Source organism: Bos grunniens, chromosome 14 (assembly GCF_055505025.1).
Source record: "Bos grunniens cultivar Pamir isolate PY7600 chromosome 14, Bosgru_T2T1.0, whole genome shotgun sequence".
NCBI classification, from domain to species: Eukaryota; Metazoa; Chordata; class Mammalia; order Artiodactyla; family Bovidae; genus Bos; species Bos grunniens.
Genome location: NC_141178.1, coordinates 61,159,105 through 61,177,202, shown reverse-complemented (window position 1 = coordinate 61,177,202; position 18,098 = coordinate 61,159,105). Strand labels below are relative to the sequence as shown.

The window sequence follows — 18,098 nt, the reverse complement described above, 5'->3', positions numbered from 1 at the left end:
GCCGCTGCCAATGCGAGCGTTTTGGGTCACTTCCAGTTTCCATAATTGTTTGGTTCAACTGTTGGTTATATGCTAAAAGAAAATATTTATTAATTATTCTTTAGAAAGAGAGGAGCCCTGCCTGGAGAGGTGCCGGCGAGTGGTGTCCGGGGGTTTCCAGGCATGCTCAGCAAACCTGCCAACCAACCTGCCACGCGCCCACCCGCTGCTGTCAGTCATTGTCACAGAGAGAGACCCTGAGTTCACTTCGAGCCTGACAGATCTGTGATGGGGTGCCCAGACTCCCTATATTCTCTATGCTCATGCAATTTTACTTTCTGGGGTGGCTCAGTCATCTATTTTGTGCTTCTGCCCCTGAAATAATCCAAGAGACCTGTGTTGGGGACCTCATTCGAGTCTGGGCCTGGCATGTGTCTGTGTCAACTGCGGTGGCTCCTCAGCCTCATGGGAGAGCAGGTGACACCCTACGGGTCATCAATAAAGGATGGACACTGTCCCTTTCCTGACGCTGCAGCAGAACAAGCGATGGCAGAGGAGACATAGGAGCCTCCATCTGGACAAGGTGGGGCCTGTCTTCTTTCAGAGTGAGTAGTGACCTGCCGGCCGTGGAAGGGCCCAGCCTTGCATCTGAAGAGGACTCAGCCCTGGTCGCCATTGTCTACATCACACACACTATGATCACCAGCTGCCTGGGGGACGTGAGGAGTCCCCCTCCTCACGTGCACAGTGTGGAGGGAGACTCCGCCCCAGGTTTGAAGTCCAGAGACTGGGGGTCATGACCTGTGTGATCTCAGGCAGGCCACTGTCCTTGGAGTCCTGGGTCCTCATCTTTAAAGCAATGATAAGGTGCTCCCCTGGTAGTCCAGTGGTTGAGAATCCACCTTTCAATGTAGAGGACACGGGTTCGATCCCTGGTTGGGGAACTAAGATCCCACATGCCTCGGAGCAATGAAGCTGGTGCACTGCAGCTACTGAGCCTGGTGCTGCCAACTGTGGAGCCCACAGGTTCTAGAACCTGTGCTCTGCAACCAGAGAAGTCCCCTCGTGCTGCAACTAAGAAAGCCCTTGAGCCACAACAAAGACTCAGCACAGTCAAAATTTTTTAAAAAAAGGATGATCCGATATCCCAGTGACCAATGAGCCAACAATAAGATATCCTGACAATAAACTGGTATGTCCTTGATATAATGTCCAGTTACTTATTTCATTTAATCTTCACAATAACTCCAAGAAAGGCACTTTTGAATCTCTTCTACCAAAGGGAAACCAGGGTTCTAGAGAGCTAAGGGCTTGCCCAGTTCACATGGCCAGCCAGTGGGGGGCTAAGAATCAACTCGGAAGCCGGGTGCCTACTGTTTGCCCAAATCTGGATACTTTCAAGACTGAATTATAGGAAAATACTAAAATACACCTGTCAGCTAACTGGTGATGAAAAACAACACAACCTAATGTATAAATAAAAATACAAAAAACAAACACAACAACAAAGCAAAAACTAACATAGTGCATCTCACAACAACACGTGATGGAAAATTCCTCTGGTACACTCCTGGGCTTGGAGAGGGGCAACACTTTCCTCGTAGAGCAAAAAATAAATAAACTGTTCTTTGGGGGGGCCTGATATGTAAAAGCTCACATTTGTTGATTTACTTTACATCAAAGTCTCTTCTCTGAGGGGTCTGGTAATCCTGAATATACAGAGCAGTGATCACCCATGCGTGTCAGCTGTTCTGCATCAAAACGGCTTAAACAAAAGAAATCCTCCTGGTGGTCCAGTAGTTAAGAATCTGTCTTCCAATGCCGAGGACACAGGTTCAAGTCCACGTTGGGAAACTAAGATCCCACGTGCTGTGGGGCAACTAAGCCTGTGCGCTGCAACTAGAGAAAGTGTGCGCTGCAACTAAGACCCCATGCAGCCAAAAATAAAAATAAATATTAAAAGAAAGCAAGCCTCCGAAAGTCACAACACGTTTTGAGTTTGATTCCTTTAGTATAACTAAGTTTCGGATTTTAGTTCTGTTTCTAGCTGAATGATTTTTACAGGCAAATTAGTTTTCCAGGCCTCCTGAGTTATGTCAGTTTTGCTGAGAATAAAAGCCCTAAGAAATGAATTCGTCTCTCAGAGTTTTTAAGTGGGAGTGGCTTATCCCTTACTTGCTGTTTCTTGAGAGATAATATGTTCAAAATGTCACCCCAGCCCTCAGAGCTCCCATGAGTGTGAGGAGTTTCTCAGATCCACGAGCTAGTGCTCACAGCCTGGGAAGGACTCCAGACAGTGGTTCACCCCACTTCTTTCCTTCATCTGCACTGGGAATGCATGAGCTCAACCTGCCTCCTGATGGTGCTTTGAGCTCACCTTCTGTTTGCCCCGGTGGAAAAGGTGCATCTGCATTGTTTTGTCTAAATTCTCTTCTATCTATCGCTCTCTTCCTAAAAATGTTTCTTCTGTGGCACTGGGCTTTTGTCGTAGCATACAGGATCTTTAGTTGCAGCATGTGGGATCTAGTTCCCTGACCAGGGATTACTCCCAGGCCCCCTGCATTGGGAGCTCAGAATCTTTGTCACTGGATCACCAGGCAAGTCCCTCTTCTGTGATTCTTATTGCCCACGGGCAGCTCTTGGAAAGACAACTGGCAGAAGGTGCACGAGGCACAGTTTTGCCATTAAAGGGACTCAAGTTCATGACCTTAGCTTTCATGAGCTTGTATCCTCTCTCATCACCTAAACTGCCCACTGAAGACACAGTCAGGCACACACCTGGTCAGGTGAATACCTCGGGGCACCTGGATGGTAGATAAAAGCCCTTAGGCTGGGCTTGGATGAAAACCCAGCTCTCTTTCTCTCTGGGGGACTTGCTTAGGAGGCTAAAGACCACTTAGAGTTTTCCTCTCTCAGCCAGGGAAGGGAGCACCTGGGACTGGTCATTTCTGGACATGTGACTTTGTGACGTGACATGGGGGGGACTTTGCCCAATCTGCCTTCTAAAGATACTCAGAGCATGAGGACTGGATTATGGAGCATGGTTAGCTGAGAGATCAGAATCTTGCTTGTCCTTTGATTGTCTCTTAATTATCTTCTTTCCAACAGCTACAAGCTGCATCACCTTCAGCATTAACTCGTTTGTCCTCAGTGGTCTCATCTGCACACCTGTGGTCACAATTACACAGTCATGTCACCATTGGGTGGGTTAAGTGATATGATTTATGTGTTCAAGATATAGTAAGAATCAAAAGTAATGGCCACCACAGTGTAAGTTTAGCATATTCATTATTAGTAGTGATGGTTCTAAAATTGAATATAAAAAGAATGAACCTTTCTGAAGCTGCAGAGAGATGTCCATCAGTGCTTATAAGTGAATATTTAACTGAGAACATTTGACAGTATATTTTCCTGGTCAATATCAAGCACCTACAATGATCATTCAGCGACAACAGAAGGTGGGAAGCCAGTGGGCAGGTACAGACCTGGTCTTCCTGGCACCTGCAAAATGTGTTGGTGTAAAAGATGCCCATTTTCTTGAATACTTGGTACATTAATGTCAATGGTATTAATTATTGTGTGTGTATATGCTGTGCTCAGTCATGTCTGACTCTTTGTGACCCCATGGACTGTAGCCCGCCAGGCTCCTCTGTCCATGGGATTTCCCAGGCAAGAATACTGGAGTGGGTTGCCATTTCATACTCCAGGGGATCGATCTTTCTTACCCAGCGATCAAACCCGTGTCTCTTGCATCTCCTTATACCTCAAGTCTAACCATACTAAATCAAGGATTTTCCCTGACACTAGATTCAACCTGCAATTTTCAGGAATCAGCAAGAAACTGACCAGCCCAAGGAAACAAACAAACAAAAAAGTCAAGGATGATAATTTACAGATGAGCCATGAGGCTTGAAGACGTATGTTAAATACAGAAAAGCCAGGAAATTTGCTCCAACGCTAATAAATAAGAATACAATTGTTTAAACTACAGAACCTCACACTACTTGCAAGTGGAGATTACTGGAGACCGATGACTGTGCTCCAAGATTTGCATCCACTCAGTCAATACACTTTGACACTTTTTCTGTTAACTCCTATTGCGATTACTACCATTCTATATGCAATAGGTTTTTATGACCTAAGAATCTCATTGCCTTAGGCTTGTATAATGTATATTTCTTCCAAAGGACAATTTATTTGGTATACATTGATTACTTAAAAACACATTCAAAAAAATGTGTATGTAATAGCACATGAAAGTGAAAAGTGTTACTCGCTCAGTTGTGTCCAACTCTTTGCAACCCACGTACTGTAGCCTGCCAGGCTCCTCTGTCCATGGAATTCTCCAGAAAGGAAAACTGGAGTAGTTTGGTATATCCTTCTCCAGGGCATCTTCCCAACTCAGAGATCAAACCCGGGTCTCTCACATTGCAGGCAGACTCTTGACTGCCTGAACTACCAGGGAAGCCCATACTTAGGTCTAATAGCAGATATGTACATTTAATTTCACTTTCTAATTAAGTCAAGGTTTAGATCTCCATGTATTTTTAAAAACAAACTTTTGAGATACTTCGCATGTCCTTCAATGTCAGCCTCATGCACAAAGTGGTCTGTGATGGTCTAGCTCCTGGAGGTACTGTGACAACCGGGTCTAGTGGGTGTGACCATGAACTGGGGAGAAGCACATCCTAAAAATTTCAAAATAAAATTCAGGATGGGGGATTAAGAGATGCAAACTACTATGTGTAAAATAGATAAGCAACAGGGTGTATCATACAGCACAGGGAATTATAACTGTTTATGGTATACAGAAAAAATACTGAACACTATGCTGTACACCTGAAACATGATATTGTGAATCAATTATAAACATCAGTAAAAAATTAACAAACTAAAATTTCAAAATAGAGACTGCATCTCATATGTCATTTGGAAATGTTGTAAAGCTTATTTTGAGGTTTTCTCTTTTAGGGATTGGACATCCGCCCCATTGCTGAGTCAAGGTCTTTTTCAACTGCAAGGCTGAGCAGCTTTTACCTTCTGCAGAAAGAGGCACAGTCCAAGCTTGTGCTCCTGCAAACGGCCCACGGGCAAGGATGCTCTGTGGCTTGCGTTTGACCTCCCTGCTGTAACAGAGGAAAACTGGTCCTCGTTAGCAGATGCTGAGGGAAACCAGTGTCTGGTTTTGATCCCACGTTGGACACGTGGCATGTTCCCCCTAAGGTGGGCCTGGGTCTGTGTGCTGGGGAGGAAGTGAAGTAAAGCTGAGGCCAGGCCCCTGGCTACCTGTGCTGGGGTGATGGTTGGTCTCCAGGCGGTCGTCCTGCCCCTCCGCCTCCGCCTGGTCTGCACGTCCCTCCTCGCAGTCCACGCTGGGGCTGTAGTGTCGGGGCTTCATGAGCAGGGACTTTCTCTTGTTCACCGGGACCCCCAAAGCCTGCTCCCCGGCTCTTCTCTTCTTGGCCGTGGTGCAATCGTGTGCAGCACTGCAGTAACAGACACAGGCTAAGAACATGGCAAAAGAGTTCATGGCTCCCTGATCCTTGACCATCACCAAGTAAACCCAAAGGAAGTTGTAGCCCAGTTTGGGATTAGTTGTCGGCACTAACAAAAACAGCCGGGGAGTTGAATCCATTGAACTGTGTAGATTCTATTTTACTGCTGATCAGAAGAGTTAAAAAAAAAATCATCCTTAATCCTGAGTAAGCATATGTTAATCTGAGCTTTGCCTGGCACTAGACTAAATACCCAGGGACGGATGAAACAAGATTTGCACTGGTTTGTTAATCCCAAGAAAGAGCTAATGTGAAAAATATACCACCAGCTACGAGAAATGTGTCCAGTATGGATAAATCACAAGGTTTTTTGGATAGTTGTTTGCTACTGAAACTGCTTATCTCCGCCACAGTTGCATGTCAAACTTGAGATGCCATATCCTGGGCTTTGACTTGAAAGATGGGGCATTAAGTGTGTGTGGGGCAGGGGGTGGGTGGGTAGGCTGTGAACATTTGATCAGCCCATCTCCAGGCACAGAAAAAAGTGGAAGGATGCTCATGGCACTCTGCCGTTTGAGTCTCACCCATTTGGCACACAGAACAAACAAATAAAAGGAGGAGAAAGGAGATTGGATTTCACAAAAATGGACCACAGTTTATCCTTACTCCTGCTCTCACAGCGTTTTATTTGGAAGTCCTCCTGAAGACGGCCCTTTGAAAACACATTTCCTACATATAGCTCGCTTGGCATCAGTGCAGCTCACTCTGTGCTAAAGTTAAAGCAAACATTCTCTTGGTGAGATCTAGGAAGACCAGAGGGTTCAGCCAACACTGAGTCTCTGACACATATTTATTAAATGCTCTTTGGAGAAAAATGCGAGAGCTTAAGATGAAAAGATCCAGAGGAGAGAACCCTGGTCACAGAGTAATGAGATATTATTCATTCTATCTCTAAAAGAAGGTTGAATATTCAGTAATATTAAGACAAGGCCCTAAACTGTTCTCTTAAAAACATCAATACGGAGAAGTACCCATGGTGGCCCGTTTGTGAAAATTATCTGATCATCATCATACATGAATTCTTGGGCTTCACAGGTGGTGCAGTGGTAAAGAACCCGTCTGCCTAGGCAGGAAACTCAAGAGACTCAGATTCTATCCCTGGGTCGGGAAGATCTCCTGGAGAAGGGAATGGCAACCCGCTCCAGTATTCTTGCCTGGGGAGTTCCATGGACAGAGAAACCTGGCGGGCTACAGTCCATGGCATCACAAAGAGTGCGACATGACTGAGCACAGGCACATACACATGAATTCTTGAATTTAGAAGGGTAGCCTTTAAAATCTCAGAAGAAAATAAGTGCTATTCTTATCTGGGAAATAAAAGATTCTAGAAGGAGGGATAATTCAAGAGGGTTAGAAATCCCTCAAAAAAAAAAAAAGATTAAAAATTGAGAATTGAAGATTATCCTGATGTGGAAGAGAAGAGCAAGTTTCTGAGACAAACTAATGTGCTTTGGCAACATTTCTTTGATGAGCCCAAATTTAAAGTGACCATGTACAGACGATGGGGTAGAATAGAATCTAAGCAAATGAGCAGGAGAGCAGACAGGGGCCTTCAGGAGGAGACTGCATGGCCCGAGCCTGGCCAGTCAAGCAGCACAGTCTATGACACATGTGTCCTATGTCACGGGAGCAAACACAGACAGAGAAGCAGACCTCCCGGGGCCCACGCCTTCTCTGGCCAGGAGGACGACCTGTGAAAGGGGAGGGACAGGAGAAGAAAGCTCCCAGGAATGTGAAGAGGGTTCAAGAAGCCCCCTAAACCAAGTCTCCTAAACCAAGAGAGTTTCCATCAAGATGCTCACAAAATACACAAGTAAGACCACTTAACCACTATCCAGAACCAAGAAGACTTATAGAAGATGAAAGAGGCTTCCAGCAAATGACATTCAGATACTAAAATGGGGAAGGAAAGTGGACTCTAAACATCAATGTAAGCAGAGCATGGGCTCTGGAAAAGAGGCTGGGAAGCTTTATTTAAACAAAGCTTCGTCAGCACCAGGACAAACACTGATCACGGACACCTGGCTGGAGGCCTTGGCCAGTCCGACAAATACCATTACTTTCTGATGGTTGAGGTGATGGATGAAGTGGAACATCTAGTTCCGGTGGGATTCTTACAGATTTTGCCTTGTCAGTATATATTTTTGAAAATAAATTATCTCCTGGAGCTACATAATTTGTTCTCATTTTCTTTTTTTTAAATATAATTTTATTTATTTATTTTTGACTGTGCTGGGTCTTCACTACTACACGGGCTTTACTCTAGTTGCAGCAAGGGGGGTCTACTCTCGACTTGCAGTGCGCAGGCTCCTCGTTGCTGTGGCTTCTCTTGTTGCGGAGCACAGGCTCTAGGGCACACAGGCAGTGCATGGTCTCTACAGCACAGGCTCAGTAGTTGCCACACATGAGCATCATTGCTCCACAGCATGTGGGATCTTCCTGCATCAAGGATCAGACCCATGTCTCCTGCATTGGCAGGCAGATTCTTTACCACTGAGCCACCAGGGCAGCCCTGTTAATATTATTATCTTGTTAATGTTTTTATCCGAGTTTATTTAGGAAGACAAGGAACTTCTCAAAATCACATGACCTGTAACTTGTGGGGCTGATATTTGAATCTGGCCTGCTGGTCCCCAAAGTTCATGTTCTCCCTATGTGTCGCCAAATCAGAATAAGGAACCTGGGTAATTTCCATCTGCCTTTGGCAACTAGGTGGAGCAGGCCCTGTTAAACCAGTCACCACTCTAACCGAAGGAAGCCACCTGCCACAGGGCTGATCCCAATGATTCAGGTCTCATTAAATCAGGAGATGACGCTCAGTCAAAGCAAAGAAAAATGCCGCAAAACGTGGTTAAGACACAGGCTCCCCCCACAATGTCCATAGTGCAGAGCAGTAGAATGAACATGAGGAGACATTAATAATAATAAAGATCAAGTTCAGCATTTGGGTCCAAACAATAACTTGTGGAAGGATGAAAAGGATATTACGGTTCTATCAAAAAATACAAATATAGCTTCAAATAAATTAATGCATTTGATATTAACAGTGCGTGAAGCTCCTTATATAATATTAACTGTGTCATCTGCAACGAGCAATTGAATCTTCTGGGATGCTAAATTCCTCATCCAACGAAGAGGGATAACAATTCCCATATCACATGTTGTGGGCTTTGGTGCTCTCCGTGCTGCTGGTGACAAAAGCAGGTCAGGGCAAGGCAGTCCTGACCCCCGGTTCTGACTCTGTGTGCCTTGGACTCCACCAAAACTCGGCTGAAGGCGCCACCCAGCAACTCCAAACTCTCCCCCACCGGGTGCCCTGCACAGACTGACGCAAGCTTCCATGTCTGTAAATGTGTTCTACTTTTTTACGTCGTATTTGTATTTACATAAATTACATTAGATTTATATACAACATTTGCTTTAAATCTCACATTCTGTGCATTTCTCCACTGCAAAGTAGCTGTGGCCCAGGCAGCATTTGGAGCTGAAATGAAAGCCTTTATAATAAATATTACCCTTTGTGTGTGCATGGAGAATGGTCCCTCTCCCTCGTTTTCCCCGAGGGCACACTGTTTTGGCTTTATTGTGACACTTCACTGTGACACTGCAGTGAGGGAAAGCCAGGCTTTACATGTCACTGAAAGAAATGCCACAAAATGCTAACATATCTTCTCAAGGTTGCCAGAAATCATTTCCACTGGGTTGTGTTTTCCCATCTGCGGAGCTCTGAAATGTTAAGGAAATAAATGAGCTCTATTATCTATATTTTTCTAGTAGATGAGAAAGAAAGAGAAAAAATACACTCAGCCCTGCATTTATTGTTCTATTCAATCAAACTGTTGCTTTAAACATGCAGAGTCCTCCAGGGAGCGTTACCGATGCACCGAATGCCTTTCAATGCCATATTTCATATCTGTGGTTTTGATTTTATTAAAATATCTTTAGAAGATCTGTATTTTTACCTGAAAAATTTGGTTACATTTTCAGAAAATGCTTCCATTTGGTAACCTGAATTCTAACTTGAAATGGTGCTCCCTTTGATGACAAGATATAGCTGAAATTTTATTCAAAAATGATGGAGGACAATAGCAATCAGATAACGCTGATGATAGATTCATTGCTGGAGGTCTGTTTGATGTCAAATTCACTGACCTTTCAGGCTTAGGAAACTGCGAGTCCCTCAAATCTGTGCAATGAACACTGGGTTCTAGAATAATTTTCCAGCTTATTTTAACAGTAATAAATCCTCAGTGCAAGTTAACAGAAGATATGTAACACATTCAAAAACACAGGTTCATATATGGGAATGGGCTTCCCAGGTGGCACTAGTGGTAAAGAATCCTGCCTGCGAATGCCTATGTAAGAGACGCAGGTTTGATCCCTGGATTGGGACGATCCCCTGGAGGAGAGCATGAAACCCCACTCCAGTATTCTTGCCTGGAGAATCTCCATGGACAGAGGAGCTTGGCGGGCTACAGTCCTTAGGGTCGCAAAGAGTTGGACACGACTTAAGTGACTCAGCACAGACATATAGTGGGACATCTATTTCCCACATATATGGGAATAGAATCTAAAAAAGAGTGGATATATGTATATATATAACCAACTCACTTTGCTATACACCTGAAACTAACACAGTATGGTACATCAATTATTCTCCTATAAAAATTAATTTTAAAATGTAGGTTCAGCAATAGCTATATTTTGAGTACATCCCACCAAAAGAATAGAACAGGAAAACAAATGGAAGTTATAAATCCCTGAGTCCAAGAAATTATTTACGTGCTCCAATATTTCCAGAGAAAATTCATATTGGGTATTTCTGTTGTTTTCTTCTGGTTAGAAAGAAAAGCACAGACTCATAGGAAGGGACCCAGAAGAATGAATTTGAAGAATGACTGGCAGGAAAAAAATGCAGGTGTGATGTTTGAAAAAGAAAAAACTTATACTATATTTTCAGAGACATGATATTATTTGAGGAAACCCCCAAAGACCCTACAGATAAAGTACTAAAATAAGGAAGCAAATTTAATGAAGTCACTGTTTAAAATGATTTGAACTTCTATAAACCAGTGATAAAAAATGAGAAAAAATTAAAATAAAACCATTTATGATGCATGGAAGTATGAAACACTGAGGAATAAATTAATACAAGACATGTAAAACCTATAAAAAGCAAATAACATTTTGTGAAAATTAAAGACAATCTTCATAAAGGAAGAAATAGAAAATGTTCATGGAATAAAAGATTCAGTACTGAGAGATTTCAATTCTTCTCAAATTTTACCTACTAATTTTAATGCAACCCCAAACAAAATCCCAAGAAGAATATTTTTCTTTTTTCTTTTTTTTTTTAGCAATTGACAAGTTAACTCTAAAATTTGGATGGAAATGAAAAGAACCAAGAACAGCAAAAATGGTCTTGAAGAAGAACAGTGAGGAAGTTGAAAGACTTACAGACCTGGATGTCAGAGTTTATCATAAACCTTTAGTACCTGAGACAGGTATTTCTGGTGCAAACATAAACAAATAGAGAAAAAGAACAGAGTATACAGTCCGTCTACTGGAACCAGAAATAGACTCACACAAATACAGGCAATTTATGGCGAAGGTGTCACTGGGGAAAGAGTTGTCTCTTCAGTGGCTGGCACCGGGTCAACTGAATATTTATCTGAAAAAAAAGTCTTGACTCTAACTGATGGTGCATACAACAAACTATTCATGACAGGTTATGGATTTAAACCATGTGCTATGAAACAATAAAACTTCCAGAAAAAAAATGTGAGAAAGTTCTTTCATGACCTTGGCAAAAACTTCCTAAGCAGTTTACAAAACATAATGATTTAAAGGAAAACACTGGTAAATTAGAACATCTTAAATTTAAGAACCTTTATTCATCAAGAGATACCAGCCAATAAGGAGAGCTTCCTGTCAATATTCTGGTTTTTAATCTATTTACACAAACGTGTTTAGGTCGTGAAAATTCATTGAGCTCTCCTCTTATCATGATAAGTACATGATTCTGTAGATATATTACACTCTTCAAAACAATAAAAGGCCAATAAGACAAAGAATTCTTTCAAATAAACAGGAAAATGACAAATAACTTAAAAGTGGGCAAAAACATGGCAGAAAAACTGACATGCAATTGAAGAGGCACTCAGGCTCTTTCCTCTCCAGGTAAACACAAAAGCATAACTGGCTTCTTGACAAGTGAAGTGGGAACTGTAAGTGGAATCCTCTAAAACTTCTTCGTCCCAGCATCAAAATAGTAACCCCCAAACATCATAGTCTAGAAGAAATGACAGTGATTAGTGTCACTTAAAACTTAGAGGATGCATGGCTGGTGGGCCCTATGTTCTTTCTCTTCATTAAATTTAACAGTGTGAGTGAAGGAAGTTAGAGAAATAGCATATGACATCTTTTATCCATGGGATCTAAAAAGAGGTGATACAAAATAACTTATCCACAAAACAGAAAGGGACTCACAAGACTTCAAGAAGAAACTTGTGGTTGCCTAGGGGGAAGGATCGGGGGAAGGGATAGTTAGGGAGTTTGGGATGGACAAGCACACACTGTTGTATTTAACATGCATAACCAACAAAGACCTGCTGTACAACACAGAGAAGTCTGCTCAATGTCACGTGGCAGTCTGGGTGAGAGGGGAGTCTGGGGGAGAATGGATCCATGTGGATGTAGAGCTGAGCCGCTCTGCCATGCACCTGAAACTATCACTACACTGTTAATCGGCTATATTCCAAAATAAAATAAAAAGTTAAAGTGCAGACTCTTAGTAAGACTGATCCTCGGGGTTAACAGTGGGCAACCACAAACTCAAATAATAGTTCTAATTGCAACTGCTAGACCAAAATAAAGGATATTTGCTTTACAGATTAACATAGATGCAACTATGAGTGTTTCGCAGTCACTGATGTGGCAGATACATACTTTCCATCAGCGAGGGGAACCAGGACTGTTGGCATTCCCCTCACTGGCTCAGCAGTAGAGAGTCCTCCTGCCAGTGCAGGAGACGTGGGTTTGAGCCCTAGGTCCAGAAGATCCCCTGAAGAAAGAAACGGCAACCCACTCCAGTATTCCTGCCTGGGAGAATCCCAAGGACAGAGGAGCCTGGCGGGCTACAGTCTCTGGGGTCACAAAGAATAGGACACGACTGAGCGGCTAACACACACGCAACATGTATTTGAGTATGGATTCTCCTGGCCCATCTTCAGCACTTCAGACAGCACTGCTATCTGAACATTCTGCCAACAAGCATTCTCATGCGTCTCTAAGAGACCCAGCTAGGAAGACAAAGAAAATAACTGGATACACCTCTGGTATGACTTATAGCATATCCTGGCCTGATGGAGTGACAGAATAACCTCTCAAAGGCAAAGCTGAGATGCTGGCTTGAAGGTGCTACCCTGCCGAGAGGGCATGCCTTCTTTGGGGCCAGTATGCACACATGATGACCGTTATAGTGCCCTGCCCTCCATGGTTTGGATATTTGGGCCCAAGAACTAACAAACAGGTGGCGTTAGGAATGACTTGGTTTACTATGATTCCTAATGACTAACTTGAAGGATTGTACATTACTCCCCCTAAATCTGTCCTCTGAGGGTCTAAAGATCCTGGTCCCTTAAAAGAGGGCTTCCACTGGGGGACACCTGAGAGTCCAATCAAAGTTCCAGCTCTGCCTGCCTCTCAGTCATGTGGATATCTTGGGCGGGGAGCCCAGCAGGCAGGAGAGGGTTGCCATCCTGGCAGGAGTATGGATCCTGGCTATCAGGAACTGCAAGGCTGCCATTAAATTTGGGGAACAGAGAAGAACACGTTTAGTGACCCTCTTGGCCTCTCCTCGTTCTTTCTGGCCAGACTTGACAGCCAATCAGCTGGGCAGCAGCCAGAGAACTTGAAGGTCGTGGTGACCAGGGCTCAGGTCCCTTAGGGATGAAGGTCACCAGGTAAGCCATCTAGGCAAGCAGGGATGCTAGGCAAGAAGGAAGATGTGGATGGAGGGGTATGTAGGCAACGAGAGCTGGGAGCAGCCCCCACAGCTGAGCACCCGGGAGGAATGGCGAGACTTTGGAAGCAAGTCTCGCCCGGCTACTCAGCCACCTTCTACGGAATCAAGAGACAGGCGCCTGTGGGAAAGTTAAGTCTGTGTTCACTTGAAATGGGCCTCCTGATTCCACGTCACAGGCTACCGCAAACACAAGTTTACTTTTACACAGATGAGCCTGGGGGTCACTTTTCTTTCATGGAGGACAATCCCCGAGTCCACGCCCAGCTTGCTCAGCCACATGGTGGACACGCGTGCCCACGCTGTGTGAAGCACAGCACCCACAGAAAACCTATAATTTAAGCTTCTCCTGTGACTCATGTCATCAATTCAGCAGCCATGTCGTTGCTATTTATCGATGGTTGGTTTGCTGTCATGGAACACTGATTCCATCAGCAAGGTTACTTGATAATATCAGGTTTATAAGAGTGAGAGTTGTTTTCCCATAAGGCCAGAGCTAATAGATGCTTTTTCCTCATTTAATTGGGATTAAGTTTTATGAATGATCAATTACTTGCATAATGTCCACAACAGTTTTTTCATAAAATAGTCAAGCCATTAAAAGCCACACTGCAATAATAATAATGATAACAACAATAATAAAAACTTACTCTGAATCCTGAGTAACAGTGGAGGAAGCTAAGAAGACTCTCTGAACCCTCCTGCTCCCCTCGCCCCACCATGCTGGTGGACACACTCTCCCAATGATATCATTTTGGCAACACTGTCAGAACACACTCCTTTTGTGCCACCATGGGGGTCTGGAAGTTTCCATGATTGTAAAACTTAACTCCCTAATTGCCGTTGTCTCTCCCAGTAACCTGGAACTGTCTAAAAGGGAACAGAGTGCTTCTTGTTCATTTCTTATCTCCTGTACATCTATAGACATCCCAGGCGGCACGGTGGTAAAGAACCCGCCTGTCAATGCAGGAGATGCAGGAGACAAGGGTTTGATCCCTGGGTTGGGAAGATGCCCTGGAGGAGAAAATGGCAACCCACTCCAGTATTTTCGCTCCATGGAAAATTCCATGGACAGAGGAGCCTGGAGGGCTACAGTCCGTGGGTTGCAAACAGTCGGACATGACTTGAGCATGCATGCACCAGCACCAATGCATCTATGAGCCTGGGTCTTGGTATCACACTTCATAAATGTGGCCTGAAGCTGAAGTCCATCCATATGTAAGCGTATGAAGATGACTTCATGCAAACAGGAATTGCCTTTCCCTGGGAGAGGCATCAAAACTACCCAGTGACTGTTCAGACGATGTGGCTGCCCATTCTCCTTGGAACAACAGGTCGTTGATCCACATGGGCTTTTGGTTCTAGTTGCCCTCTCCACCGAGGAGAGCCAAAAGAGAGATGGTGGTGGGTGGGGTTAACAGGAGCAGGTTAGTCAGTAAATCCTACTTTATTTATTCACAAAGTAAAACCATGAACTAGGGATGGGTTTGCAGCTTCTTTGTGATCGTGGGGCCATCACTCCCGGAAACACATCAGGACCACACAAGTAAACCCTACATTTGGTGGCTTTAAATGAAGATCAGGAAGCATAAAGTACCACCTATTTTAGTACTGAATGACTAGAACACAGGTGTCCTCTGTTCTCTCCTGTGAACATTTACTGACTTTTTCTTACCCCAAGATGTGCAGACTTGAACTCTTTCTAAAGAGCAGGCTCTGAATGGCTCTGAATATTGAGAATGACAGAGAGTAAGGCTTAATTTGTTTAAAAATTTGATTTAAGAATGAAATGTTTTGGGTGCTTCCCTGGTGGTTGAGTGGCTAAAACTCCACTCTCCCAATGCAGGGGGCCCAGGTTTGATTCCTGGTCAGGGAACTAGATCCCACATATCAAAACTAAGACTTTACAGGCTGGAACTAAAAATCCCCCATGCTGCAGTGAAGAGCAAAGATCCCATGTGCCACAACTAAGACCTGGTACAGACAAATTAGTTAATTAATTAAAAAATAAAAATATTAAGAAAGAATGCAATGTTTTTACATTCAAAAGATAATCATAACCATATTTGGCATATTAGCAACTAACATAGTGGCTTCATGCTCTTTAAAATATAATTAATTCACTTCTTCAGATGACATTTATATACACATACTTCTTTCAGGCAGTCTTTATATTTGATTATTGTGTAGTAAGAAGGAGAGTCACATCATTTTTCTCATCTAGAATGGATTTTTATCAATGTTGCCCTTTTTCATTATTTGCTGATTTCTTTTCCTGGTTATTCCTGGTGTGGTTTCTACTATAGATATTTCTCAGTGTTCAAAAGAATGGTTTTCTCAGGTTCAAGAGGGGTGGGTCTAGTAGAACATTGAAAGTAGACATTTGCAAAAGAAGAAAAGGTAATGTGAAGAGAAGGAAAGGGGGAGAGAGGGAGAGAATGTGAGGTGGAAACACCAGGGAAGGGGAGCTGGGAGGAAACTGTGTGTACCCATGTCTGCGTGTGCGCCTGTGTGTGTGCACTGTGTATGTGCCTGTGTGTGTGTGTGTGCACCTGTGTGCACTGTGTATGTGCCCATGTGTGTGTGTGCACCTGTGTGTGTGCATTGTGTATGTGCCCATGTGTGTGCGTGTGCACCTGTGTATGTGCACTGTCTATGTGCCTGTGTGTGTGCGTGTGCACCTGTGTGTGCACTGTGTGTGTGCCCATGTGTGTGCGTGTGTACCTGTGTGTGTGTGCACTGTGTGTGTGCACTGTCTATGTGCCCGTGTGTGTGTGTGCACCTGTGTGTGTGCACTGTGTATGTGCCCGTGTGTGTGTGTGCACCTGTGTGTGTGCACTGTGTATGTGCCCATGTGTGTGTGCGTGTGCACCTGTGTGCGTGTGCACTGTGTATATACTCATGTGTGTGTGTGTACCTGTGTGCGTGTGCTCTGTGTATGTGCTCATGTGTGTGTGCGTGTATACCTGTGTGTGTGTGCACTGTGTGTGTGCCCGTGTGTGTGTGTGTGTACCTGTGTGCGTGTGTGCATTTGTGTGTGGGTGTGCTGAGGGCACAATGTCAAAGACCAGCAGAAACAGACACCAAGAGTGACCAACATGAGGGAGAGGCTCACCCACTGGTGGAAACAAAACAGACCAGGGCATACACAAACACAGCAACACAACTCCCTCAACTAACATGGTGATGTCTGGCTTTTAACACGACTGTGACAAAAGACACTTTTAGAGCATGTGGCTCTTTTATGACTATCATCGTAAATGCCGATTTTATTTCTTGACATTTACCTGAATGCAGATATTTGGTCCATAAATCTAGTTTACTTTCTTAGTTCCCTGAACTAAAAAAGAAACTAGAAACTTACAGATACACACAAGGCCATCGGTATGAACAAGAGTTGTCTGACATTTGGATGGCTTCCATTTATCCTTCTCCACTTCACCAAAACATATCATGAATCATTTCACAGAACTTGCTGCCATGCAGGAGAAATATTTAAAATGAGGATCAAGCGTTAAAATAGTCAAGTGAGTGCTGAATTAGCAGGGATCATCTCCTCCGATGTATTATTAAAATTGGGTGTATGTAAATGTACGTGTCATCTCACTATATATGTGTATGTGCAAGTATATATATGCACACACACAAATCTGTGCAGTGCTTTGGCAGCCAAGTATTCCACTGAATCTGAAATAACTTGCTTTTAGAGGCTGTCCCTGATTTAGAAGCTCTCAACTAAAGATTGAGCCTGCAAGTCCACAAGTCACTTCCCATCAGAGTGAGTCTGAAGTTCAGGGAAGAGCGGATTTGACACGCAAGTGGATTGAAAGCCTGCAAGAGTTCACCAAGAAGTCACCAGCAAAGAGGGTCAGGGACACACCTGGGGTGGGGCTCCAGTGTTTAGAGACTGGGGAGCTGAAGGAGAACCAGAGCTGAGAGCTGAGATAGAATCAGAGAGGCAGGGGAGGTCAGGAAGGTGAGTGGGCCTGCCAGTTCTTCCTTCCTGCAAGGAACTTGGAGCCCCTGACCCCAAGAGAGACAATGGGCTCTGTGTCTGCCTCTGCCTCCAAGGACACAGGCCCTCAGAGGGCTGAGGGGGTTTGAACTCTCTCAGCTTTCACGGGGTACCCAGAAGAGCAGAGCTGACTTCATGGTCACCCCGGGCATATGAGATCGTTTCCCTACAAGTGTGGCTCTCCTGGCCTGGATAACATCCTGCTCCATGAGCAGCATGCCATGGAGTGGAGGCATGTCCCTGACCTCAGGTGGGGACCACGTGAGCACCTTCATGAATCAGACGCTCCAGGGCTCACCTTCCTCCAAGGGTCCACGCATCCAGTAGCAGCGGTTCCACCTGCTGCCCTGTGACCCCAAGCCTCCTGTTCACAGACTCACTGGCTGATTCCTTACAAAAGCATCTCAGAAACAGGCAGTAGGCACTTATATTCTCGCTGTGATTTCTCTTCCTGACTGAAAATGACCAAAGGAAATGAAGGGCGAAAGTAACAGAATTAAGAGCACCTTGTTTTTATGTTGGATGA

General features: G+C 44.1%; 1 protein-coding gene across 2 annotated transcripts in view; it reads right to left on the bottom strand.

Annotated features, from left to right (window-relative positions):
• LOC147359517 (suppression of tumorigenicity 18 protein) overlaps positions 1-18,098 on the bottom strand; it is an 89,791-nt gene that overhangs the window by 52,207 nt on the left and 19,486 nt on the right. For both annotated transcript variants that reach the window (XM_086336979.1, XM_086336980.1), the window contains exon 5: positions 5,266-5,465. In XM_086336979.1, the coding sequence (XP_086193105.1) occupies positions 5,266-5,465 (200 nt within the window). The remainder of the gene's footprint in view (positions 1-5,265; positions 5,466-18,098) is intronic.